Here is a 25,089-nt window from a genome sequence, read left to right on the forward strand (position 1 = left end):
TATGGTGTGCGTGTGTGAGAGTCGCCGAAAAGAGCAACGAAGCCAAAGCAGTTGGGAGTTGAACGCGGACGCGGGCCATAAAAATAAATAATTTGATATTGCGGTGGCCGGGAGATGGGTCCAGAGGGTGTCTGGTACACGCCCTCTCGAGATTGCGCCTCCGGGGGTGCCTGGTATTGTCTCGGCGGGGGTGCTCACCACTCGCAGATATATCGCTGCGACACACAAACTCAACTCGTCTCATTGCTGCCGTTTACTTTTCCCTTAGTCCTTTTGCTCAGGGGTCGCCAGCGTTTCTCGTGAACTTTATTGCGATTGGTCAGAAGTAATCCACAGACTTGAAGGTTAATTTCATCTTCAAAACTGCTTATTTTTTTTAATCTAGAATTCCAAAAGATCGGCAATCAATGATAAAATTTTTGCAAATCTCGAGAGTAGCTTGATATTTTTTCAATAACTAACAATTTAACAAAATATCACTTTTTAAATACGTTTTGAAAACATTTGGAACGCACAGTAGTTTATTGAACTGGAGCTGAGAGGTTGGGATTAATTTATTTCACAATTTCAGGGTGTGTCCAATTCACTCAACAAAATAGTTATATTTGGTAACTAAATCAAGATGAGGTAAACGATGGGTCTCCCTGTAACTCATTTTAAAAAATGGTAGCCTGCATGCAATTTCACAAGAGGCCGGCGACGACGAGGGGGTGTGTTGCGCATTCTTGATTAGTGTGCGACCAGCGCCAGATGAGCTGAGCTGACCCTCGGCTCCAGTTTGTCCGTGATGGCGTGTGATTCTGCGGACACGCAACCCGTTGCTCCCTTAAAAGAGCTCTCCACAATCCGCTCGTGTATTGAACAGCAATAATTTTGTAGAACCACTCATTAGGGGTCTTTTGTCCACCCAATTTGCTAAATTGCAGCGAGGGTGGCACTATACCATTAAAGTGCAATATATAGTTATACGAGAAATAAAATATAAAATTATTACATTCATTTCCTGTGTAATTGGTCACTTTTCCAAGCGTTTTGTCCTTTCTCCATGCAATTTTATAGAATTTTTTTTCAATTCAATACTGACTATATATCGAAGGATCAATAAATGGCCAATGCTTGACGCTGATAAGTCTGTGTATTGGTCAAACAGCCAAATGCGCGCACAGGAAGTAAGGAACAAAGAGACAGCAAAGTAAACTTGTTCAAAAAGCGAGTGAGCAGAGGGTAGGCGAGCTGAAGTCGAACTGTAATTTATTGCAGCACACTCGACTGGCTCTATGGAGAAATGCGAGCGTGCTGACACACTATACATCTCTCTTGTATCTGCTTCACTGCAAAGCTTTTGGGGCGGAAGAGAGAAATGTGAATGTACAAATAATCTTATTATTGCTTGAAAAGTAGTTTAAAAAAATACCCCATTCCCCTGCTTTCAATCCCTTAGAGAGCTCTATTTTAATAAATTAATAAAATAGAATTTCCACGCAAAGGTATGTCGTTTGATTAAACCTGTCATAAAAAATGGGACCGCCACTCAAAAACGGAAACCCGTCTCGCGTGGATAGAGATAAAAGTTAGTAGCGCGATAATCACTCTCGAACGAGCGCAACGAACCCCTTTTCTGCTCGATTTAGCGACGAAAATGCAAAAAACGAAGCGGCCCTTGCGAACAAATTGATTATGATTTGCTGCTTCACTTTCGTCGTCGTCCGGGCGCGAACGGCGCGAACTTTTTGTGCGTGAAAACGTCAGGCTGGATCATGCGAGAGGCGAGCTGGAAGATTGTGTGAGTACGCGAGCAAAGCAAAAGCGAGACTCTCATGAATAATTTATCAGCGGCAGCGCCTCCCTCGCTGCGAAAGGCGGTGCATTTTATTCTTTGATGCCTTTTGCTCATTTCCCAGTAAATAATCAGAAACACGCATCAGCGAGCGAAACGACGCGTTGGCGCATTCCTCGCGCCAAACCCCCGTTGAATACGCAATTCGTGTTTTTCTACATCTGCTTTCGCGGCGGCGATTCGCAATTTGCGCTTTGCACACCTGTAGGTAGGCGCAATAAATCTGCCATTTAGATAGCACGTAGATACAAGTGGTGCCAAATTTGTCACTCCTCCCACGAATGGCATCGCCATGGGAACACGCAAATTTAGATGTCGCATCATCATACCATCATACGCGTTCGAGAAGGCAAACACTAAAATCTTACTAGCTGAAAATGACATAATCTTTATTGGAATACAGAGTTTTTTTTGCACGGCATCCATTTGACTTGATTAATATTTCTAACATTACATATGACTGCCTTTGCAAATTCGACATTTTTCTCATTTAATCAAACCATATTTTTAATCAGTCATCGTGTCCTTAATTTTATCTCAAACATTTGCCGTTCTCGCAAGCATATTTAAAATTTATAGAGCACGCAATGCCTTTTTTGTCAACACTTGTTGGTACAGTTTTACAGCGCATTGCAAAAGAGAGATATTTGCTCACTGAAGGGCTGAATTATCGTGTCCAAATGAGATATCAGTTCTGGCGTACGTAGGTGCTATCCAGAATTCGGAAGAAGAGTTTGTGCGGCAGCCCTTTGGAGGTTTGTTGGATCTGCCTGCACAAGAGTTCATAGCTTTGCTCCTCGTAAGTACGGTAGGTCGCCGGCAGGCCCAATTCCCGGTACAGTGTACGCACCTTCTCCACTTTGGCTTGATCTCTGCTTCCGTAACACTCCTGAAACAGATGCACACAAGATGATAGATATTTATTTTGAGCCTGGCAATTGTCTCAATTAGTCATGAACACCAGAGGAACAGCTCGCATGGAATTTTAATTTCACTGACAGTCTAGCAATCAACACAGCGATCGTCACCTTTAAATTTTTACAGGTATTCTATTAATCACCATAAAAGTAAAAAATGTTTGTGCAGTGGAATGGATAGGTAATTGAGTTGATTAGAAGGTAAAAATTAGATACCAAACTCAATACTTCTGCAATGAATAATTAACATTCGAGGCGATCAGATGTCTTTACAATAACACACGTGGGCAGCCCAGAAAAAAATTATTTATTTTGGAAATGTAACAGAACGTGAAAAAAGGTCAAACGAAAGCATCCATTAAGAAAGTTCTATTATATTTGGGACTTGTTCCTTATTTATGTTGTTAAAGGAGAAATAAACCGCCCTAAGCCACCTGTAAACTAAAAAAAAATCCAACGCGCACATCTGACTGTTTGTTTAAACAAAGATTACAACAATGTAGATTTATGAGAGTGAGTGACCCTTGTAACAGGACGCATCATTAGTGAAGGGATGTTACAGGCTTTGTGAGGAAAAATAGTTAAAATTCCGTAATGCATTACCTGCATTATTTGTTTCTGTGCAGGAGTTGCCCTCTGAAGGGCAACCACAGCCAACCAGGTGCACCTTCCTGTTTCTATGTCTGATGATTCATTTCCAAGAGCGGCAGGGTCGCCGAAGCAGTCCAAATAGTCGGTCTGCAATTAAAAATGATGTCATTTGATTCAAAATTGAGATACAATTTTCAAACCTGCACTTGGTAAATTTGTCCCATCTCCATGAGAATCATCTTTGCTTGTCTGTGCAGCTCCAGGTCATTGTTCTCCACCTACGTGGGAGATAAAAAATGATGATTCATCCAAATCAACAATATTATTTCGCATTTCTGCATAAACAGATTCGCAATTACAAAACTTTGAAAATGAATTAATGTATTGTGGCTCTTGCAAAAAATATCACCACAACTAACGAGATCAGTGACCCAATAAATATCTGGCGCGAGATTACGCGAGGACCTTGACCCCCGGTTAACCTACTCTCTTGACGTGGAAAATCGATCTCACTGCTGATTCACGTGATTTCGCGAAGCAGAAACAAACAATAATTCGCACTTATCAGCGTTAAACAGAGTGTTCGCGGAAAGATTTCACAAACGTGGCAGTGTTGACATGCGTTAATCTGATACCTCTTCTAATTTGCATGCGAAAAATTTGAATTGATTAGAAGCGCGAGCTGAGTGAATAATAATAACTGTCGCGTCATTAATCCGGTGCGTCGCGGCAGGCTGTTTGTGGCTAACAAGAAAACATGCATCTATCATGCGGGCAAGCAAGGTCAAGGCTGTTGTTTCATTCCATTAATGCAAGCAGAAAAGGAAGAGTGCTGGTCGCGCGTCAAGAGTTTGCTGCAACTCGTCTCGAGGCCTTCCACGTTTCAAATCGGACATATTCATCTTCCCTTCCGTGGAACTGATAGTATAAAGAGATCGCGACTTTTCACCGTCGAGTCATCCATGCAATAATGTTGCTTTTCGTGTATGCGCGCTAAGCAGTACAAATTCGCACTCACCAGGTACATGGCGAGAATGACAGGCAGTTGGAATGTGTAGTAAGCAGTCTTGTATTTAACAATGGCCTGGTACCTCTCCATTGTAAACAACTCGAGGGAGGCATCAGAGCGGGCCTGAATGTCCAGCACTTGGCCCATGATCGCCTTGTGCGTCACCTTGAATTAATTTAATTTCTTAGAAATATTAGGGGTGAGCGATTGAAATTAATTGGTACGTCGTGGAAGAGCTCCAGGATTTCGACGTAATGGGGGTGCGAGCGGAAGTGCGTTTTCAGCAGCTCGTAGAGTCCGGTTTCGAGGAGGGCCGCGTCGTTGACTGCCCTGAGGCCGAGGCCGCAGTGCACCGGCCAGCTGGGGCGGCCGCGGCGCACCTGCACTCCGTCTAACGCGTCCGCGGCCACCGTCAGAGAGGCGTGCAGCTAGTAGAAATTTTTTGTTTTTCAGATTTAATTGGTTCGGTTTGGATCCAGGCAGCCCTACCATTTCCACTGCCCACCCCATGAGGTGCGCCTGCTTGATGCCCTCGGGTGTGAACTCTTGGGCCAGGTATTTGTACGCCTGCGACACGGCGAGCCCTCTGTTTTTCTTGCCTCCAGGAACGGCGTATTGCAAAACCTGTTCGTTTGCAGACACGCTCTTCATTTGCACGCCGATTTCAATTCAAATTAATTTGTACCTGAGCGAACCATTTTGTAGCTGCTGGTACTTCAAGGTGCTGTCGTCCTCTCTCGGTCAGGTTGCGGACAATGTCGGGGAAGGCGGCATTAAACTGAATCAACTCGGCTTTATTGGTGATTGGGCCGCGCACTGCTGGCGCCGGTTCAGGCTTCCCAAACCAGGAAAAACTGGTGGCATGAATGTTAAGTTTAATTGGAATTTTTGGCACAACTTGAGCGGCAAGACCTTTTTCGAAATTCAAGGGCAACTCTTTGCGAAATTCGCTCTCAGAAAGGAGATGATGGCATTGCGCACTGCGCGGCAGTAATAAAATAAGCGGTTGGATAAATGACCCCTTTGCTCATATGCGATCGTTCCACATACGAATTTTTTAAACATTACATACGCATTCATTTTAATTTCAGATTTTTAGCAAACAAGCTTATTTTTTACCTCAAACAGTCGACAGTTTTTAGATTTTATTCAAATTGTAAGAAATTCAACTGAATAAAAGTGTTTGTATTAATGGATGGAATTTATTTTATAGCCGATATTATTATTATTTTGGTCACGGCTATCTCTAGGCAGATAAGGCGCGAAAGGCACGCCGCCAACTGAGTGTTAGCAAAGAAATCGATTAAGCACACAATAATTGCTTGAAAATATTATTATACGAAACAAATGAAAATAGACTGACCGCAGAATCACACGTTTGTACCCCGCAGACACGTTTTTGTGCGCTCCGTCATCGACAAATTGATAACATAGTTGCACGTGTATGCGCTTTTTGTTTTGATCTTGGATTATGTTGGAAACGAGGCGTGATTCTAAATTGAGCAGTTAATTGGGCGATTTCTAAAATTCCTCTTAACCATCCTTTTTTTCTATCAATTTACGTCATTTTGAAGAAATTTGGGTTTGAGTGTTTATTGCAAATCAATAAGTATTTGTGCCTGCAACACAAACATTTGAAATGTAAACACTATTAAATTTCTTTTTTCTATTGTAAATTTAAATATTGCTTTTGGCCAATTTTTAAATGCGCGGATATGAATAGAGGAGCTTCAATTTATGAACCCTTGCATGAATTCAAATAATTAAATTACACAAAAAAAAACTTGCAATAGAATCAAGTGAAAGCGATATTTGAGACAAAAAGTAAGGATCTTAAAGGAAGTCTAAAAATATTAAAAAATGTGCTTATTTCCTAAACATTTGAAATTGTGATGTCAAAGTTAAAAGAGACTACTGTACCTTGCAGACGTGGTGGCGAGCGCCCTTCTGGGGGGAGCCAGGTCAGGGGTGTGCTGCAGGAAGACCCTTGCGAGGGCCGATCTCGCCTGTCCGGCCAGCATGGTGGTTCTGAGCGAAATGCGAGAGATGGACCGGCGGCGCGTTGTCTTGGTTTACTCTGCTTGTTTTCTCAGCAGCCCCCTCTCATTAGCCGCGAGCTGTTGCCGAGCGGTGATAACGAGCCCCACGCCGGCAGTGCAACAATGAAAACAGAGGCAGAGCTTGTGCCCTTTCGGAGCACAAGCAGTGCAGGTACACACGTACGCAAAAAGGTTCGCACCTTGCGTTCGGCAACAACAAACAAACATCTCCTGTTTTCGTTTGCACAGCCAGCCTCTGAGATAATTGAACTGCTGACCAATCGTCACCCGCACTTTGCCAACAGCAGACCCAGCTAGGTGACAAACATCGCGCACTTGCTAATGCAAACTGTCACTAAAGTGTTGACATTTTCAAAGCTGTAAAATACCTAAATTTAAGCATCATCTTTTCTTTGGTTTGTTTAGTTAAAAAGAGCTTTTATTATTTAACAAAAAAGTGTAAAAATATCAGAAATATGCCAAGATTTTTGGCTGATAAATGTTAAGTTAATCAAACATGAAGTATCAGTTAAAGTAGATCGATAGAGGGCGAAGGTTGAAAATGATTTGAATTAATGGATTGAACTGAATTGAGTTGGTCAATAATCAATATGTTTTACGATTTTCAATGGTCAAAATTACAGTGAAAATTCACAATTTTCAAATTTTCTCCAAAATTTACTCGTGTGGGCCCTATTTTCTTGGCAGATTTCGATACCTCTCGTCGAGATCTGTCCAACAGCGTACGAAACCTTTGAGGGAAACTCTTTGATGTGAAAATAAATAAGATTTCAAATAATAAGATTATTTCCTAGTCTGGGCTCACTTCGGCTGTGTTATTCCAACAGAGTCTTATTTACTTGTTTAACAGAAGTGTCGCCCATTCTTACATGCTTCCTTTCTTTGAAATTGACCTATAATGTATTATTATGACTAAATGTGTGAATAAATAAACAAACAAATAAATAAATAAAATAAAGGAGAGCGTCCTCACCATTTGAAAAGCATGCTAACTTTGCTGCCGCTTTTTAAAAAAATTAGATCAATTTTGGCTTCAACTGAATCTTAAGGGATGACTTCATGCATTGGTAACAAGCATTTTCCACGGTTTTGCAGTATCAATCCTCTTTAATTGTCACTCACTGCAGAGCTTACCGCGCATATTATAATTTTCAAGCCTTTGTTGTTGTCATGAACACCGCTCTGGTGCTGCAAAGAGGCCCACATTGTCTCATGACATCAACATTGAGAGCTCACATTTTAATATCGTCACCTTCTTATTTTGGTATAAATTGTACTGAGCAAATTTGCGTTGTGGTATCGTTTTGAAACTAGCATAAATGGATAGGTAATTAAGTTGATTAGATATCATTTATCAAACTCAATACTTTTGTGCAATGATTATTGAACATCCGTGGTGACTAGATGTCTATTTATAATAACACAACGTGGGCAGCCCGGAAGAATATAATGTATTTTGGACCGTGAGAATTGGTCAAACGACAGTTTCCCAATGGGGATTCATTAAAAAAAAAGCTATTGTATTTTTGGGACAGCGGGAGTTTTAACCATTTATCCCATTTATGTTATTGTTAAGGGATAAAACAGGAAACCTTTGGTTCTTTTGTAAATTTCAAAAGAACCAAAACCGAGGCACACATTTGGTTTTGTTTGTAAAAGCAACAATTGGATCAATATAGATTTATGACCCACGTGAGGATGAGTGACCCTTTGTGACAGCACGCTCTGTGCTCGGCGGTAGAGAGAGTAGAATAATATCCAGAATATCATTGTTATAGCGAGTGCAAGATTCTCACTATTGGCTATTTCTTTCACCAACCATATTTAAGACGTTTTCGGACGTGCAGGAGAGAAAAGCTCCATTCGAGGAAACGACAGTCTTTCGAAACACTCCAGACTAACAGTGGTTAGTTTAGTCACTCGAAATGCTCAAAATTGCTCAACGGGCTGGTTTGCACCTTTCCAGCATGCGTGATTTGGCTTCACAGGACGAATGTCTAGCGTTTCAATGCAGTCCTCGGTGCGGAGGCAAGTGGCCCTTGAGTGGGCTGGGTCCCTGTGCGGCCTGGTGCGCCCATTCAATCCGTTCGCGGTGTTATTGGCACTCGGAATTCAGCATTCGTGCCAGTGCAGTGCGCGCCCTTCCCGCTCCGAGAGGACAGGGATAAAAAGAGCAAAAAAAGAAGTCACACCTGATTTCTCAGTCTGTCCCAGTGAAGTGAAATCGTGCTATCTGAGGCCGCAGACTGAGCAATATCAGGCCCGATTAGCACGTGTGATGTAGTGAATTCTGGATGCAGAGGTTTTGGTGAATTTCCATGTGCGTCTTCGTCAATCCAAATGGACAGAACCACTTTTCCTGTTGCCACACAGGAAAGGTGTGCAAGACAGCCATCGTCTTGAACGTAAGTATAGCCATAAGGACATTTATAAATTTAGAAAATTATTCATAAAAATGACAATAGCTCTGGTTTTATGCACGCTAGAGAAAGATGGGTTTCGACGAAAAAACTATATTTTTGTGCGTCCTCTAAAGCTTTGAAATTTAAACTAAAATAAAAATCAAACTTAATTTCTCGAAGAAGCCGCTTTAGTTATAGAAAATAATCGCGTGCGGTGATTTGTTCGCCTTTTTTGGAGACATATAATTTTGTGAAAGACAGCCATAAATCAGGTTTTAGACGTGTTAGAAATAATCGTTTTAACGTTCAACTAACTTTTAATTTTTACTGTGAAAATTTCAGGATATGGCATTGTTTTTAGTTTTCGAAATTAAGCGAAAGAAAAGAAAATTAAATTTGCCATTTTTGGTGTTTAATTGACTTTTATATAAACAATTTTATTCAATTTATATTGAATAAAATAATTAATATGCACAGCCAGCTCGTCAAAATGTATTGTTACTCTATTTAGAATCTCATCCTAAATGTAAGGATGGAACCAAGTTTATTGTTTGTGGTGGTATCAAATATCTGCGAGGAAAAAATCAAACAAATTAAAGTAAAATCCAAAAGAGGCGAGAAGAGTTCAAGAAGTAAATTGCTTTAAATGAAGCAAATACATTCCATCTGTTGGCAGATTACCAAACTATCCAGAATTTGATTTGCTCCTCCCCCTCCCTAGACAAACGAATCAGCCGCAGCTGCTCAGCTGCTGCTAAATTGTAAACACAAAAGCGCGCCATTCATTCATTCATTCATTGCCTTCTGCCTTGTAGGCTCATACACGGTGTTTACAAATTTTGATGCTACACAAATTCGATAAATTCTATTTAATCCAAATCATTTAATTGAGCTCAAGTCGAGCATAATGCAATCCGAATCAATTGAGTCGTGCAAACAGTTCATTCGAGAAAAAATTTTGCAACCTGCGGAATTTCGCGGATTTGAAGAGCAGCGGACAAATCTGCTGAACTTGATGGAAAGGGCCGTTTGGGACCACGACAGCAATTCAGCACTTCTAATTGGGCCTGCTGGAAGTGGAAAGACAACGGTTTGTTCCATCAAAGTCTGTTCATTCAAAATATAATACATATTTTCAACAGCTTGTCAGGAGCGTTTTAAAAGAGCTCTCTGAAAAGAAGGATTTCGACAAGAAGGCCCTGGTTATCAACCTGAACGGACTCATCCACACAGACGACAGGCTGTCTCTGAAGTCTATGTGCAAACAAATGAGCTTGCAGAATGTCGTCGATGAAAGAGTCACGGGAAATTTTGCAGGTACATATTATAAATTTAATCCTTAATTCCCACAGTGCTTATATTCTGCTCTTAGATAATATGGCCTTGATTTTGTCTTCTTTACAAAACAGCGACCAGAAAAAAGCTCTGATATTTATCCTTGAAGAGATGGACCTTTTTTGCAACCACCACAATCAGTCGCTGTTGTACAACTTGTTTGATTTGGCCCATAAAAATGAGGTTTGCTAGCTAAATATTTTTTGAATGCCAACCTTATTTTCAATTATGTTGCCAGAATGCTGTGTTTGTATTGGGCGTGACCCTGAGGCTTGATGTCATGGACCGAATGGAGAAGAGAGTCAGGTCTCGCTTTTCCTACCGAAGCATATACCTGCTTCCGGTCAACGACGCTGTCGACTTTGAATCCCGAATAGGCATGTGCCGGCATTGGTTGTCCATAGAAACTTCTTGCTTCAACAGAACGCTGTGCAAAGCGTGGAACAAGCACATCAACAAATTGCTAGCTGAAAATGAGGCTGCGTACAATTGCATCAAGCGGCTCTACGATATGCAGAACAACGAAGAATCTACTAAAGAATTGCTTGTAAGTATCAATTCTTAAAATTAATGATAGTGATTTTTATATTTTTAAAAATGAGTGAAAGTCGCGATCACAAAATTCCTTGAAGAATTTTATCTTTTTAAAACAATTCACTTTCATTCCTCTTAAACTCGTTAATCAATGTTTTATTATTTTGTGTAACAGTTACACACAATCAGCAGACTTGGCGAGGATAACACAACTCTTAGTGGGCAAGATTTTGAGGAGGCACTCCAGGACGTGATTTCTGATGGGTGGCTACAAATCTTGGACGGTCTCTCGACCCTAGAAATTTGTTTGGTTAGCATATTTATTCTTGCTGCTTGATTTGTAACTATTTAAAAAAACGCACGCCTTCAGGTGATTGCAATGAAACAACTAGGAGACGTGTACCAGGGTGATCCAGTGAATTTTGAAATGGTGTACTCGAGGTACCTGAAATTCGCCAAGAACCATTCCAGTTTCGAAGACTGCAACAGAAATACTGTGATCAAAGCCTTCGAGCACCTCCAGGTATGTTAAAAAATCAAACTTGAATTATTTAGCAAAGTTCCGTACTCGGATTTTTATTACAAATTAATCGCGATGTAGGCGCTTGAGATCATTCTGCCAGTGACAGGCCACGGGGCGAAAACACAGAGCCAATATCAACTGTACCACTTTCAACTCTCAGCCCAGCAAGTCAAGAGTGCTGTGAAAAGATTCGAAGAGCTGCCAACAGAGGTGCAGCAGTGGGCTGAACTCAACTTATTGTAACTATATTATTATTTTTTCAATAAATCAGGTATATTTTTCAATATTGTTGATTCAATCCAGCCAAGCATATCGAGGGTAGTAATCGGTGTTGATGGAAATCGTTGGGATGCTAGAAAACGCACCACTGGTTGCATTCTCAGCTTCATTCTGGTCATTAGGCCGCTCGTTCCTGTTATTATTGTTGTTTCGCATGGTAGAAAGAGCAGATTCTGGCCTCCTGAGGTTCAAAGGGTTCCGCATTTTCCCCGAGAATGATTTTTTAAAAGGTTGCGAGAGGTTGATCTTCACCTCGTCTCGAGTTGTTTCTATTTCCTTTTGCTTTTCTTTCACATAAAGCTCCAAGTACGCATTGTGACCTAAAAATTCAACGTTTTAAATAGAAGGTTTGATTCAAAATTGTAAATTGATACCTGGATTGGTGCCAGTGCGTCCAATTGGATCCATCTCATGATAGGGTCTGAGAGCGGAGACGGCTCTGCTCACTCCAATGTGGCCGCCCTGCATAATTCTGTGCTCGCTGTAATCAGCCCCAAGCAGCTCTTCTATTTCTGTCATCCTTATTGGGATTATCCAATTAACAACCTGCAATAATTATAGTTTTATCATTTAATAATTTATATTGGGTTTCCTGTTCCTAAATTTTTAAGATTACACTTGAAAAAATACAGTAGGATGGCGTATTTTTTAATTAGAAAATAATACAAAAATTGTTGACTTGGAATTAAAACCTTGTTGAATTTGAACCCGATTAGTGGTTTAAATTGAACTATTAAAAACCTACAAAACCCAGATCTAATACTTTCATGAAATTTCTAATTTTTTGGAGGGTTAAAAACAACCAACCGATAGATTTGTTTCATTAAACAGTGTCTACAAACTAATAATCCAGCTAAAAAGTGAGCAAAAACTGTCTTTGCGTAAGTAAATTTTGAAATTATGGGCCATTTTCTCCAAAAATCGGTAAACTGTGCACATCAGGAAAGACGGGTAGAAACTAAAACCTCCAATCCTTAGAGTTTCCTCGTTAGAGTGAGTCAGTTAATATCCCAAATTCATCCCCAATTTTCTATTTTCGTGTATTTGATAAAATAATCTAATTAAAAATAGTACCATTAAAATGATTGCGGTGCTGACCATGGCCCAAACTGTAAGACACAAAACACTCAGGGCCTGCACGCCCAACAACTCCCATCCGCCTCCTTTGAAAAGTCCCTTGCGACCTCCTGTGGTGGTCAAGGGCTTGGGGTCCTCCGCGAAGAGCCCAACAGCCAGCACACCCCACATGGACGCAAGGCCGTGGACTGAACTGGCGCCAACTGGGTCGTCGACGCCCATTTTGTCGAAATAGGGCATTGTTGTGCAGGCAATCGTGGCGCCTATGGCTCCGACCAGGACAGCTTCATACGTTCGGTACAGAAAGCAACCGGCTGAAAGGGTTGCACATTATTTTTGGTCAGTAAATGTCGGGACTGCGTACCGGTAATCGACACGAGAGCGCCGAGGACTCCGTTAATGAGATCCATGATGTCAAAGTAGCCGGCTCTGGTCAGACCCGAGTACAAAAGACCGACAGATCCGCCACCGAACGAGGCCAAAAGAGTCAGTACTGCGGCTGTTGCTGCGTATTGCCACTTTGCTCCAGTTACTCCGTAAGTGCTAGAACAAAATTTCTAAAAAATGACATGTCGAAAGCAATCATCCTTCAAGCAACTGAATAATTAACAAAGTGGCTCTTGACCTTGCTCTTGTTTTCCGATTCTGGAAATGCTCATTCAAAGAGAATAGCAAATTGCTCGCTCTGACATTGACGTGATTTTGGGTCAATGTGTGTCTGGTTCACCCCATCACACTGATTTGATAGCACACGCATGATTTTCATCCAATTACGAATGCTGTTCATTTTCGCTTTTGCTGCCGACAGCGTTAATTAGGCCAACTATTAATCAAGTGAGCGCCGAGTAAGCTCTTGTATATTATTTGCGCTGTGCTTTCTAATTAAAAGTTGATTGATGCAGACGGTTTTTGCGACTTAATCTGAACAGCCCGCTTAATTAAGAAAACTATAGAATACCATGCAGGTGCTGTTCTACTAATTATCTGCGTTAGAAATAAAATTTATGACAGATTTTCAGTTGCGTCTTAAATCGAAACTGACTCACCTGCCGGAGTTGAAGGCCAGCCAGCCCCACCACAGCACAAAGAGTCCCATAATGGCGTTGACGGGACTTCCAAGGGGTAGAGGATCGTTTCCATTTAAATACCGCCCCAATCGTGGTCCCAGCATTAATGCTGCTGTGAAAGCTTTTGAAATTCGGAGAGAATAAAGTTATTTGAAACGAATTTTTTCAAAATACCTGAGGTTCCACCGACAAGGTGAACAGGACCCGAGCCAGCGATGTCCACCACCCCCAAATTGAACAGAAAACCATGCTCGCCCCAAACCCATCCTGCGGGGATGCAGTAGACGATTGTATTTATTAAGGAGAAGAGGCAGTAAGCTTTGAAGTTGCACCTGCAGATATACATATTCGATAAAGGAAAAATGCGATATTTATTCTCCCTTATTAAAATACAATTCATTGTCATTAAAATGACTTTGTTGGAGGGAAAAATGTGAGAAAGGGCACCACTTCTGGCAAAAACCGTGATAGTAAACCTAAAATAGGCCTATGCTCTAGTTCAAATTAAGCCCTTGCATAATCACGAGGCATATCGTTCCACACACAAACATGGAGTAACAAAAAATTCAAACATTTACAAATATTATTATGCTCAACCTTTCTGCCATTGCCCCCGAGACGATCGTGGTAGCTGTAGTTGCGAAAGACAGTTGGAAAAGGAAGGCAGCAAACATCGGTCCCATCAGCTCGTCCTCAAAGTCTGGATCAAGCATGAAATCACCGAGTGCGTAGAAAGGAGTGTTGAGCGGACTCCGACCGAAACTAAGGCCGAATCCGAAGGCCCAGTAGGTTAGACCGCCAAAAACGACGTCCACCACGTTTTTCATCATGATATTCACACCGTTTTTCAAAGACACACAGCCTGATTCAAGAAGACCAAATCCTGCGACAAAAAATTGATTTCAAATATAACGGTCACATTCATTAAAAAATATAAGATATTCCTGATCGTTGTAAAAAAGTCGTCATTTACAACGAGGAATGTTCGAAAAGAAAATGGTTAAAAAAAATTGTAATTGTATATGCCTATTGCACAAATACCCTGCAAAAGTTATATAAATAATTTTTTGGAAGAAAATACCTGTTTGCATAGTGAGGATAATGAAGGAAGAAGTCATAACCCAGTTCGAGTCCTCCTGGCCTAGGTCAAAGAGCCAGGGAACGTGTGGTCGGGTCGCGTTGTCACCCATGGTGCTCTCTGTCGGACTAAACCGTGCCGTCACCCACGCCAGTCGCCAAGCAAATGAGCTTTTAATCCCTCTCCCGATCCACGGGGACGCAGCGCCTAAAATCTGGTCACGCAGATTTTTATTATTTAGCCACCTTTGGCCTGCTTCCTTCAGTGGTACAAGGTCCTAAGCAGTCTTTTTGTGGCAGAGAAATCGTGCATTATTTCCAATTTAGGCTATTTTTGGAGCCTGTATATATAATAGCGTTGATGGTATTTGCGAAATTCCCTTGATGTTTTGGAGACATTTGGTATATCGGATTCATGTTTGTCGTAATAGCAATTGAATTAAATTGGATCAATAGAGGGCAAAAATTCAAAATTATTTGAATTGTTCGACGCAATAAGCAGTCGATCGATAAAAAATTTGTTCTAAATAAATACGGATGTGCAAAAATAGTCGATTTAGCAAAGAAATAATCGATTATTATAGTCGGAAATTTAGAGGCAAATAATTGGTTTTATCTATGTTCCTAAAGGCAAAAAAGTTAAAGTAGAACTTAACAATCCCCTAAAGATTAAAAATATTTTAATTTAAAAAAACGCTGTTATTCAAGAATACTCGGTGTATTTTATAAAACTGAAATGGGGTGCAGTTCACCCCGTGTCAGAATTTAAAAAAATGCTATTAATCAAGAATTATTTAATAAATTGGTTTTGGCAACCTCTCTGCTGCTTAAAACATTGAATCACGTTAAGCGGTTTTCGACGAAATAATGAGAAAATCCCCATTTTTTTCAAAATCAGATAATAATCGCTTTTTAAATGGGTGATAATAAAAAATACTCGGTTTGGATGAAATATTCGGTTTTGAAAATCAGTCAAAATGCTTAAAAATTGATGATTCTTACTCATTGGATAGTCCGGACATCATAAACGCAAAACAAAAAAATCAATCGATAATCGGTTTTGCACACAACCCTATAATAAAATAGTGCCAAAAATGAACTTAATCGCTAAAGTAAAAATTCAAATTTTCTCCACAATTTACAGCGCTTGACCACATTTTCTTGGCAGATTTTAAATAAGGAGACATTTATCACCATTTAAACAGCATGCTAATTTTTCAGCCACTTCTCTTAAAAATATACACTGCCTACTCAGGTAAAATTTGGCTTCGTGTGAATCCTAAGCATTGGCAAAAAGCATTGTCCAGGATTTTTCAGTATCAATCCTCTTTTTGGAAATCTTTGAGAAAATAGTACTGGGTGGTTTACTGTCTAAATTACTGGAGATGAAGAAAGCAATAATCCTCAAAAATCGAGATACGATGAATTATTACTAATTAGAAAAGCTGGTGGCAAGAGTTTAAAATGTTTCGAAAATTTGTATTTTATTTTTAATTATTTTCTTTGGTATAAACTTTCAATAAAATAATTTTTATTTAACTTGGATAATTTTTGAGTTTGATCACAATCATTTTATTGTCCCTAGCTAAAAATTAACCATACATTAAGAACACACATTGATCAAAGACGCATGCATTTCGTATACATTTTTATTTCTTGGCGTTGCTCACACAGATATTTGCGGATAGCTTTTGGAGTGCTGAACTTTCCTCAAGCAGAAGCCAAACTCAACAGGGACCTGCACCTATCAAACGGAGAAGGCGTTTTAAAATTATTCGTCCCAAATGACATCGAGTGGCACCTCTTTGGCTGGCTGCAGGGCTAATGAACTATGCTGCTGTGCCTGCGAGAGCTTGGCAGCAGACCGGCTCCCGCTCCCCCCAGCATCCGACGCCGCGCCCTGGCAGATGTGGCCCTCGGAGGTTCGGCAGAGGGGGGTTGGCACGATTGTGCAGGGGGCAACGTGAGCCACGCCCCCGAACTGTCGGCCCCCGGGGGAGCCGCTCGCGTGGCGGGGGCTGGCGCTGGGCGTATCCGGCTTAGCAGCCCCACCTGGCGGCCCGCATGCTGCTCCAGCCCCCTGCTTCGACCTGTGCTGCGTCCCTGTAGGGATGCAACAAGTTTCTCCAGATATTCCTCGTGGCCTGGAAAGAAAGAGTGTTGTTATCATTCTTAAAAGAGCGTCTGTGGCGAAGTTTCTGAGCACACCAATCGATTCTTGAGGGTCGAATTAGGTAAAGTGAATATTTTTTGCAACCAAAAAGTGCAGAGGCGACGTGCGAACTTTTTTCCCCGCCAAAACAATATGAATGCGAGAAGTGTGCATGCGTCAGAGCTGGCTGGATCTGACAAAGCAGTCATTCGTACAGGCGGTCTCTCTGCAAGTGCTCAAACCAGCTCTCACGCATGCGCAGTTCATACTGTTTTGGCGGGAAAAAAGTTCAAATATGTCGCGCAAGACTTTTTGGTCGGAAAAAATATCCATTTTCCCTAATTCGACCCTCAAGAATCGATTGGTGTGCTCAGAAACTTCGTCAAATACGGTCTTAAACTTTTTTAAAATTGAAATTATGAGTTTTGAGATGACTTGACATTCATATCGTTTTTTGTTTTGTTTTTTTAAAAAAACAAAGGACAATTGCACAAGACTACCTTGCTACCATTAAACGCAGTTCAAACCGCAGACTGAGTGTTTCAGGTGTGGAGCTTCCTGCATTCAAGCAACTGCAACAGCTTTGCTCTTGAATGTCCTCAGCAGAGAAAGGAGTGCTGTTGTGCTCACCAATCTGGTCTTCTACTAAGTGCAAATTAACTCGTGCAAAAATACTAATTGTACCCTTTCTACTGAATTGTGCGAGGCAATGCGAATATTCCCTTCACCTGTATTGCGGCCAACGACTGTAATATTCTGCAAACTGACGATCTGGTGTTCATTGTTCTGTTGATTGATGAGGGCTGACAGCACTCTTGAAACGCCAACCCCCTGGTGGCGAATTAGATGTTCCGTAAGGTCTGCACCGAGCAGTTCATCGTGTGCTTTCATCCTCAAGGGAATGATTTTGTTGACAATCTGCGAGTCATTCAATTAATTCTACGAACTTTTCGTAGGAATTAATTTTACCCAAAGAATTATAAAAGTCACGGTCGCTGACCAGGTTATGTAGCATAAAGCGGCCAAAGCTTGAACGCTCAGCAAGTACCAACCACCTCCTGTTAATAAAAAAAGGAGATCAGATGACCGTTCCAATTGTTAAATTGATTACTCTAAAATCTTCTTTTCCCAAGCGAAATAATTGAAAAGAAATTGAAGGCAATGACGCCTTACATTAAAGCGAATGCTGTGCCGCACCACAGCTGAGCTTAGCGGGAGGCATAATTTTATCAACAAGTTACATTGCAGTAAAATAGCAGTACCGTGAAGAACGCCAGATCTGCCCCTTGTGGTGTTCAACAGTTTGGGGTCGAGTGCGAAGATGCCAACTGCCAGAACACCCCACAAGCCGGCGCAGCCTGGAACATGCAGCAGAAAAAGAGAGTTTTATTACGAGCCAGATCAAAAAGTGCACCTGTCGCAATGAACACTGCGCACATACCGCGCCTACGATGATTTATTATCGCGAGGTTGCTTTGAGGAAAGGCAAAGCTTGCGTGACTCACCGTGCACAGAGGTGGCCCCGACGGGGTCGTCAATCCTCATCCGATCCCACAGAGGCATCATCAGACAAGCAATGGCGCCGCCGATGGCGCCAACTACCACTGCCTCCCACGGCCGGTACAAGTAGCAGCCAGCTGTAATTAGTATTGCTTTAGTTTCTATCACATCATCTCAATCGAAATTGGCAAAATAATTAATTTCTAGTTTGGCTACACGCGCAATTTTGTGGATTTTTTATTGTTATAAAAGTTCAGTCACCAATGTCAAGAAAGGCACATAGATTGGTATGATTGCAAAAACGAGTTCATCCATGCACACATTTTGACTTTAATAAATCACCATGCTCAATTCGCAATACATATATTCCGCGCAGTATTATATAGGGGTGGGAACTACGTCAGAGGTCAATTATCTCATTAGCAGGAGGGGTATAATTGAGCTTTAGAGCTGATGAGAATTTGTTGGCCAGTGCGCAGCAACTTTCGTGCACACTTTGATGAGCGCGAGTGATGGCTTTCTTTATTACAGATGGTCTCTCGTCAAAACGACGCGATTATGACTGGTAGGGTGCCAACGCTCAACCCTTATCCAGTCCGAGCGAATTGAATAAAAACCGCATGGAACCAGAAGTGAAAAAAACGGTTTGAGTGAAGTTTGCGAATTAAGAGAAATCATTTTTAAAACTCATGATAGTCACAAAATACTTTAAAGGCCTGAGTTTGGCGCTTCACACATTTTTTCCATTTTTTCCAACAATGATATTTCGAAATAAAGCATTAATTTCATCGTGTTAAATTGAGAGTTGCATCGCAAGCCCGCAACACTCAATCCGCTGAACGCAACTTATCAATTTTGGCCGCAAACATACATCCAAAACGCTCCACTATCTTCCATCTGCAGCTTTACAAAAAATCCGACACACTGTTGCGGGAAAACTGTCACGTCAGCAAGCACTAATTATTTCCCTGCAAAAAACATAGCTTTGCCGTGGATTAACCCTTCTCCGAGATTAAGGCGTCAGGCAGCACGTCTTGTTTCCACCGACTTTAGTGGGGTCTCGTGCTGTTACGCGGGTCCAACAGGTACCGCGGGCAGCCGCCTCGCAGAATAATAATCTCCCTCGAGACACGCAAAAGAACGTAAAGCAGCAGCAAGGATGATCGGGTTACGCGGAATAAATGAGATTATGCTACGCGACATAGTTGTGGGATGAGAGAAGAGCCGTCACCACGGTTGGATTTCGCGACGCTCTCAATCACAGTTATGTCTGCGCAGACCATTCGCTCGAGGTCAATTCAATTTGCGACGGTTGGAAGATGTTTATAAACGAATTGTACCATTCTTTTTCATACTAGCCATTGCAGGTAATTGGAATAACATCGTGTTTGTTGTCATAAGCTTTGGAAATATTTATTTTATTTTAGTTTATTTTAAAAAGGTTAAACATTTTATTGGCTCTTCTGGTTGCCAATGCACCAAAGTTAATAAAAAAGTAAGAAATATGAATTAAATATATCTAAACGAGGAAAACTTAGCACATTGTATTTCCAAATGGCAGTGGGTCGACTTACTAGTTATATTTTCAATTGCTTTCATCGTTATTTTAAAGAATGCCCTCGTATCTAAATAATATTGGCTCAAAGAATAGCTACCCAATTTTCAGTTTTCTTCCTTTTATAGCCCATCATTAATTGGCGAGTCATTTTGGTGTCTGCAACTCACACGCAGCATCTCTTCTAGATCTGCGGTTATTGAAATTGCGTCTGGTTGCCCATGGATACAATCAATGTACACAGAGACCGGCCGGCAGCTATCCAAAGGCAGGGAAATAGGGCCTTTGCTCTCGTCCCAAGTGGTCTGTGTTGACACTTTTTGCCCGCAGTGTCAATATGCGTGCGTCTTGTCCGGGTGGAAGCGTACGCGGAGCCAAGCAATTAATCACGCGCCGAGCCCCCCTTCTTTCTCTCCATGTTGTACGAATGATTAAGAGGAGACAGCACGAGAAATGAGCCCGAACTCTTCAATTTGAATGGGAAATTATTTGCGAATTCGATGTCGTCACGTTTGACCCAGTTATACAGCAAAAGCACCCCCCGTTGCCCGAGCATGAATAGCAAGTAGCTGGAGAGAGAGAGCAAATTGCAATTCGCATGCAGTGCCATAATCGCGCAACCACACTTGCATGCTCAGCAAACTTTTAATTAGTTGCTACAGTCTACATTTGAGAGGCTTCGAGCAGCTTGCAAACGACTTTGCCACGGAAACATAGACGGGGCGGGCGTACGTCTCACCTGTTACTGACACGAGCGACCCGAGCACACCATTGATGAGGTCCATGATGTCGAAAGTGCCCTTTCGCAGGAAGTACGAGTGCACTAAACCGACGAAGCCGCCGCCGAACGACGAGTTCATTGTAACCACGGCCGCCCTCGCCGAGTACTTCCACTTGTGGCCGCTAATGCCGAATGTGCTGACAAAAGGAAATGGCACATATTAAAACATTAATTGTGGCTTTTCCTACTACTAAAAGGATAAAAATATAGAAAATAGATCGGACCTAAGTCTGACGCCAATTGAAGAAACACACTTTGCAAAATAAACAATACCTGCCGGAATTAAACGCCAGCCACCCCCACCAGAGCATGAAGAGTCCCATGAGTGCGTTGGTTGGGCTCCCAAGGGGCATTGGGTCAAGGCCGTTGTCATAGCGTCCCAGACGCGGACCGAGCATCGCCGTTGCGACGAGAGCTGTGCAGGTAAGCAATTTCACACATCCGCACAGAATGTTTCCGCGGGTAAACAAGAAAATGAAATCTCACCAGACGTTCCGCCGACCAGGTGCACCGGTCCCGAGCCTGCAATATCCACGACGCCCAATTTGTAAAGAAAGCCATGCTCGCCCCACACCCATCCAGCAGGTATGCAGTACACCACGGTGTTCAGCATTGAAAAGAGGCAATACGCCTTGAAATTGCACCTGGAAAAATGTCCAAATTATTTCCCTCCAGCATTTCCGTGTGGAGAATAATCATGTTAGCTTAAAAAATTAATTTAATTGCCGTCAGAATTGCTATATTAGCAGTTTTAATAAACATACATATATTATTGAAATAAAAGGGAACCTTCAAAGATGAAACAACAAAACATGCAGCTCGTCTCTAAATTACTTTCCAATTTTTTCTTTTTCTCTTTAATCAAAAATGTTTAAAGACCGTCTTTGACGAAGTTTCTGAGCACACCAATCGATTCTTGACGGTCGAATTAGGTAAAGTGGTTATTTTTTTCGACCAAAAAGTGCAGCGCGACGTGCGTAGCAAAAGTATAACTTTTTCCCGCCAAAACAATATGAATGCGAGAACTGCGCATGCGTTAGAGCTGGTTTGAGCTTTTTCAGAGACCGCCTGTACGAATGACTTCTTTGTCAAATCCATCCTGCTCTTACGCATGCGCAGTTCTCGCATTCATATTATTTTGGCGGGGTAAAAAGTTCGCACGTTGCGCTCGACCTTTTGGTTGCAAAAGATATTCACATTACCTAATTCGAGCCTCAAGAATCGAGTGGTGTGCTCAGAAACTTCTTCAAAGATGGTATTTAAACTGCTACATGGCTAAAATATTTAAAATTTAAAATGAGCATTTGACAGATTCAAATTTCAACCTTTATTCTACTGTGAAAGAGAACTTACCTCTCTGCCATGGCGCCAGACACAATGGTGGTGGCCGTCGTTGCAAACGAGAGCTGGAATAGGAAGGCGGCGAAGACGGGACCCATGTGGTCGCCCGTTCCTGGGTCGACCAGAAAGTCGCCGATGCCGATGAAAGGCAAACTCATGTGGCTGCGGCCGAAACTCAATCCGAAGCCAAAAGCCCAGTAGGTCAGGCCGCCAAAAACAACGTCCACCACGTTTTTCATCATGATGTTGACCTCGTTTTTCAACGACACGCAGCCTGATTCCAGAAGACCGAAGCCTATGAAAGAACAATAAAGAAGTGCCGCAGCTTCTTTAATCAAGTTGAATGAATAACTGAAACAGATTAAATCAAGCAGGAATTTTGTGACGAATATTAAAGAGAAATTTAAAAAGTTAAATTTGAGAAGTTTTAAATTTCCTGACATAAAACATCACAATAATTATGCTTTCAAATCAATATATTTTTGGTACAAAAAAGGAATACCATTAAAAAACAAACCAATCGCCATTTATAAGCAAATTCAAATAGTTGCCAATGAGATTAAACCTCGAATAAACTGAAGAGTTTAATTTGGATCTGACAGTGAGTGAAATTAAGTGGAATTTGAGCTGCGCCTGCTACTCAGCTATGCATTCCGCTCGCCATCGGCAGTGTGCGGGTTGCAGCGCCAAACAACTCGATTTTTTCGTTTTCCTCTGGTTTGGTTCACAATTTAAGAGCATCAAATAAAAAAATGTTACCTGTTTGCATGGTGAATATAATGAAGGATGAGGTCATGACGAACGTGGTGTCATCCACCGTGAGGTCGTACAGCCAAGGCACACTCGTGCTGCTGGCGTTTGTGCCATTTTCCACTGAGGCCGACGTCAAAATTGCCATCGCGCGAGAAGCTAAAACTGTCGTAGACATTGTAAGAACAAATCTCCCGCCAAAGAGTATTAAAAATTCCAGCTCGTGCGGTGACCGAATTCTCTTTCATCGTAAAATTTCCCATCAAACTTATTGTTGTTCCGCGCGGAAATAATTGATTCAATGTATTCTGACCGCAGCCCTCAGCTTGCGTGGCAGATATAGAGGACAAAAACAAGAATATTAATCAATTATTCAAAAGCTCGCTGATCAGCTTCGGAAATGAGTCTATTAGATCATTCATTGGTTGCATGTTCACAGTGGAAACGAGTTGACCATACGCGCACTTCCGGGCCATTCTGTATTCACGTGAATTCTAAAAAACGACGACTACATGAAAAAGTGCTGAGCTTCGTGCTTTTAAATATATATTTTTGGCTAACGGCGAATTTAATATTCGTTTTATTGGTATAGGTAAAGAGCATCGTAAATATTTCAAAGTTAAATTAAATAGAAATTACGCATCAGTCTAATTTTTTTCATCCCGGTGGAAAAATGCTTTTTCCGCACTACATTCCTTCAAATTTTCTTTCACTAAAAAGCGAATGGAGGATAAACTCTTTCTAGAATTTTATTCAGATGAAATATAAAAAATGCCACAATGTTAACAGTTGACTATAACTTTCTACGCAGTAATTGCAGCTGCGCATTTCAATGATCCGGGGACAAAAGGTCGCTTGTATACACCTGACTGAGATTGCACGCAGGAATGTTTTTTATTGTGCGCAGAAAAGTGCCCGTGCGCCCCATAAAACTCAATTGCTGCGAGATGTGGAGCAAAGTTAGAAGAGAAGCCATCTTTCAGCCCTACGCCAGTTAAATGAATGTTTATTGGGGACTCGCCGGATGAATCCGCTCGTTGCGCGGCCACGTTGTTAAATGTTCACCGCGGAGAGCCGTCACACAGAGAACGTGCAAATTTTGATCTTCAGTAAATGAAAGAGCTCTCCACTTGAACAATATATTAAGTTAAATTCTAAGCAAATAACCTTGTTCTTTTTATATTTTCCAGAAGTTTCTTAAATTTTAAATCAATGTAATAATACTTTTTGATAGTTTCCATTTAGGAAGAGAATATTATCAGGTGTGAATGTGCCATAAAATAAATTAAGTTTGAATTTGAATTGAATCAGGGATTTTTTTTTAATTCCAAGCTCATGTCATTGGAAAAAATCGCTGAGCGAACAAACAGAATGGCGTGTAATGTAAATGTTAACAAACTTGAAACGGTGGGGCGAACCGCAATAAAATGCAGCAGTCCGCATCATGCTTGTTACAAATAAACATAAGATAGAAAATAGACACGTCAAGCATTTGAAATAGAGCGACGCGAGATCGTGTATTTCCAGGTGAACGAGCATTCCAACCTATGCAATGGCTTAATTTATAAAACATTTCAATAATCAATGATAAAAAATGAAATCATAATAAAGAATAGCTGAAAATAATGCAATTACGTTTTGACACATTAAAATTGCGAATCAATAATTCCTACCGTGACAATTATTTGCTGGCAAACTGGTGACGTCTCTTTGGCGAGCTGGATGAGATCTTGGGTGTCATCATTTGGTGGTTAGTGATGAACCTTTCGCCCGACTTGCCGCTTTTATATGAGCCGGCAAGAAAAGACTGCGCCAGCGCGCGCCGCACGGAATATATATATTTCGCCAGGAACACTCACTTTTGCTATCCGGCCCTCGAATCAAACATACACGGGCCAATAATTGTTGTTTGCCCTGCAAATAATGTCCCCAAGGAACATGGAAGGATGCTGCTTTTTCAATTACGTATCTTTTTGGTATTTTGAACTGCCGTGCGCCGAATAAGATATTATGTAACGGTTTTTATCTGTAGTGGCTAAGTAATTTGATCTCTCAACCGAGAGAAGACATTTTATATTCTCCATGATAGGTATCTAAAGAATAAAACACAATTATTTTGGGCTGATAGATTAGGGAAATATTTTGCAGATTTTGAAATAATGATAGGCATATAATGGTTGAACACCTTGATTCTTACAAATGAGACAATCTACTATTGCGTTTTTCAAAAATCTTTTTATGACCAGTATATAGTTTTTTCGGTTTTTTCCGTCTCTAGAATTGGTTCTAACGGTTAATTAAA

General features: G+C 41.3%; 4 protein-coding genes across 6 annotated transcripts; 1 reads left to right on the forward strand and 3 right to left on the reverse strand.

Moving 5' to 3' along the window:
• Positions 1 to 2,201: 2,201 nt before the first annotated feature.
• Positions 2,202 to 6,433, reverse strand: LOC135948024 (farnesyl pyrophosphate synthase-like). Its single transcript, XM_065497066.1, has 8 exons — positions 6,275 to 6,433; positions 5,040 to 5,208; positions 4,844 to 4,978; positions 4,579 to 4,782; positions 4,364 to 4,519; positions 3,546 to 3,623; positions 3,358 to 3,492; positions 2,202 to 2,726 (listed from the first exon to the last, which is right to left on the reverse strand). Exons 1-8 carry the CDS (start codon positions 6,373 to 6,375, stop codon positions 2,526 to 2,528), a joined length of 1,179 nt encoding a protein of 392 aa, XP_065353138.1. The 5' UTR covers positions 6,376 to 6,433; the 3' UTR covers positions 2,202 to 2,525.
• Positions 6,434 to 9,647: 3,214 nt separating this feature from the next.
• Positions 9,648 to 11,492, forward strand: Orc4 (origin recognition complex subunit 4). Its single transcript, XM_065497831.1, has 7 exons — positions 9,648 to 9,906; positions 9,959 to 10,133; positions 10,189 to 10,334; positions 10,390 to 10,698; positions 10,861 to 10,995; positions 11,056 to 11,208; positions 11,287 to 11,492. Exons 1-7 carry the CDS (start codon positions 9,724 to 9,726, stop codon positions 11,449 to 11,451), a joined length of 1,266 nt encoding a protein of 421 aa, XP_065353903.1. The 5' UTR covers positions 9,648 to 9,723; the 3' UTR covers positions 11,452 to 11,492.
• A 10-nt stretch (positions 11,493 to 11,502) lies between these two features.
• On the reverse strand, positions 11,503 to 14,968 carry LOC135948521 (putative ammonium transporter 2). Its single transcript, XM_065497833.1, has 8 exons — positions 14,713 to 14,968; positions 14,229 to 14,514; positions 13,806 to 13,963; positions 13,611 to 13,752; positions 12,929 to 13,107; positions 12,562 to 12,878; positions 11,862 to 12,033; positions 11,503 to 11,807 (listed from the first exon to the last, which is right to left on the reverse strand). The coding sequence occupies exons 1-8, from the start codon at positions 14,819 to 14,821 to the stop codon at positions 11,503 to 11,505; spliced, it is 1,668 nt and encodes a 555-aa protein (XP_065353905.1). The 5' UTR covers positions 14,822 to 14,968.
• Positions 14,969 to 16,294: 1,326 nt separating this feature from the next.
• LOC135934004 (putative ammonium transporter 2) lies at positions 16,295 to 24,563 on the reverse strand. 3 transcript variants are annotated; one of them, XM_065475493.1, is made up of 13 exons: positions 24,461 to 24,563; positions 22,797 to 22,952; positions 22,050 to 22,332; positions 21,183 to 21,340; positions 20,970 to 21,111; positions 20,655 to 20,833; positions 18,366 to 18,497; positions 18,123 to 18,218; positions 17,830 to 17,918; positions 17,589 to 17,778; positions 17,361 to 17,502; positions 16,510 to 16,852; positions 16,295 to 16,452 (listed from the first exon to the last, which is right to left on the reverse strand). In XM_065475493.1, exons 2-13 carry the CDS (start codon positions 22,933 to 22,935, stop codon positions 16,375 to 16,377), a joined length of 1,971 nt encoding a protein of 656 aa, XP_065331565.1. In that variant the 5' UTR covers positions 22,936 to 22,952; positions 24,461 to 24,563; the 3' UTR covers positions 16,295 to 16,374. The 3 variants fall into 3 exon arrangements, with proteins under 3 accessions (XP_065331565.1, XP_065331564.1, XP_065331566.1); XM_065475492.1 differs by having other exon boundaries at positions 17,361 to 17,505; XM_065475494.1 differs by lacking the exon at positions 17,361 to 17,502 and having other exon boundaries at positions 16,296 to 16,452.
• Positions 24,564 to 25,089: the final 526 nt, after the last annotated feature.

The sequence above is a fragment of the Cloeon dipterum genome, chromosome 1 (assembly GCF_949628265.1).
Source record: "Cloeon dipterum chromosome 1, ieCloDipt1.1, whole genome shotgun sequence".
Classification (NCBI taxonomy): domain Eukaryota; kingdom Metazoa; phylum Arthropoda; class Insecta; order Ephemeroptera; family Baetidae; genus Cloeon; species Cloeon dipterum.

Bases quoted from the DNA above. Each gene is read 5' to 3' on its own strand.
- LOC135934004 (XM_065475492.1), bottom strand. From the start codon at position 22,935: ATGGCAATTTTGACGTCGGCCTCAGTGGAAAATGGCACAAACGCCAGC. The intron at 18,219-18,365 runs GTGAGTCACGCA...TGCATGTTCCAG, and splicing joins CGGGGCCACCTCTGTGCACG to GCTGCGCCGGCTTGTGGGGT. The intron at 17,919-18,122 runs GTACTGCTATTT...TTTTATTAACAG, and splicing joins CAGATCTGGCGTTCTTCACG to GAGGTGGTTGGTACTTGCTG.
- LOC135948024 (XM_065497066.1), bottom strand. From the start codon at position 6,375: ATGCTGGCCGGACAGGCGAGATCGGCCCTCGCAAGGGTCTTCCTGCAG. The intron at 3,624-4,363 runs GTGAGTGCGAAT...TCTCCCACGTAG, and splicing joins TCATTCTCGCCATGTACCTG to GTGGAGAACAATGACCTGGA. The intron at 3,493-3,545 runs GTTTGAAAATTG...TTTTAATTGCAG, and splicing joins GACAAATTTACCAAGTGCAG to ACCGACTATTTGGACTGCTT.
- Orc4 (XM_065497831.1), top strand. From the start codon at position 9,724: ATGCAATCCGAATCAATTGAGTCGTGCAAACAGTTCATTCGAGAAAAA. The intron at 9,907-9,958 runs GTTTGTTCCATC...TATTTTCAACAG, and splicing joins CTGGAAGTGGAAAGACAACG to CTTGTCAGGAGCGTTTTAAA. The intron at 10,699-10,860 runs GTAAGTATCAAT...TTTGTGTAACAG, and splicing joins AATCTACTAAAGAATTGCTT to TTACACACAATCAGCAGACT.
- LOC135948521 (XM_065497833.1), bottom strand. From the start codon at position 14,821: ATGGGTGACAACGCGACCCGACCACACGTTCCCTGGCTCTTTGACCTA. The intron at 13,753-13,805 runs GTATTTTGAAAA...GAATTTCAAAAG, and splicing joins CCTTGTCGGTGGAACCTCAG to CTTTCACAGCAGCATTAATG. The intron at 11,808-11,861 runs GTATCAATTTAC...TTGAATTTTTAG, and splicing joins ACGCACTGGCACCAATCCAG to GTCACAATGCGTACTTGGAG.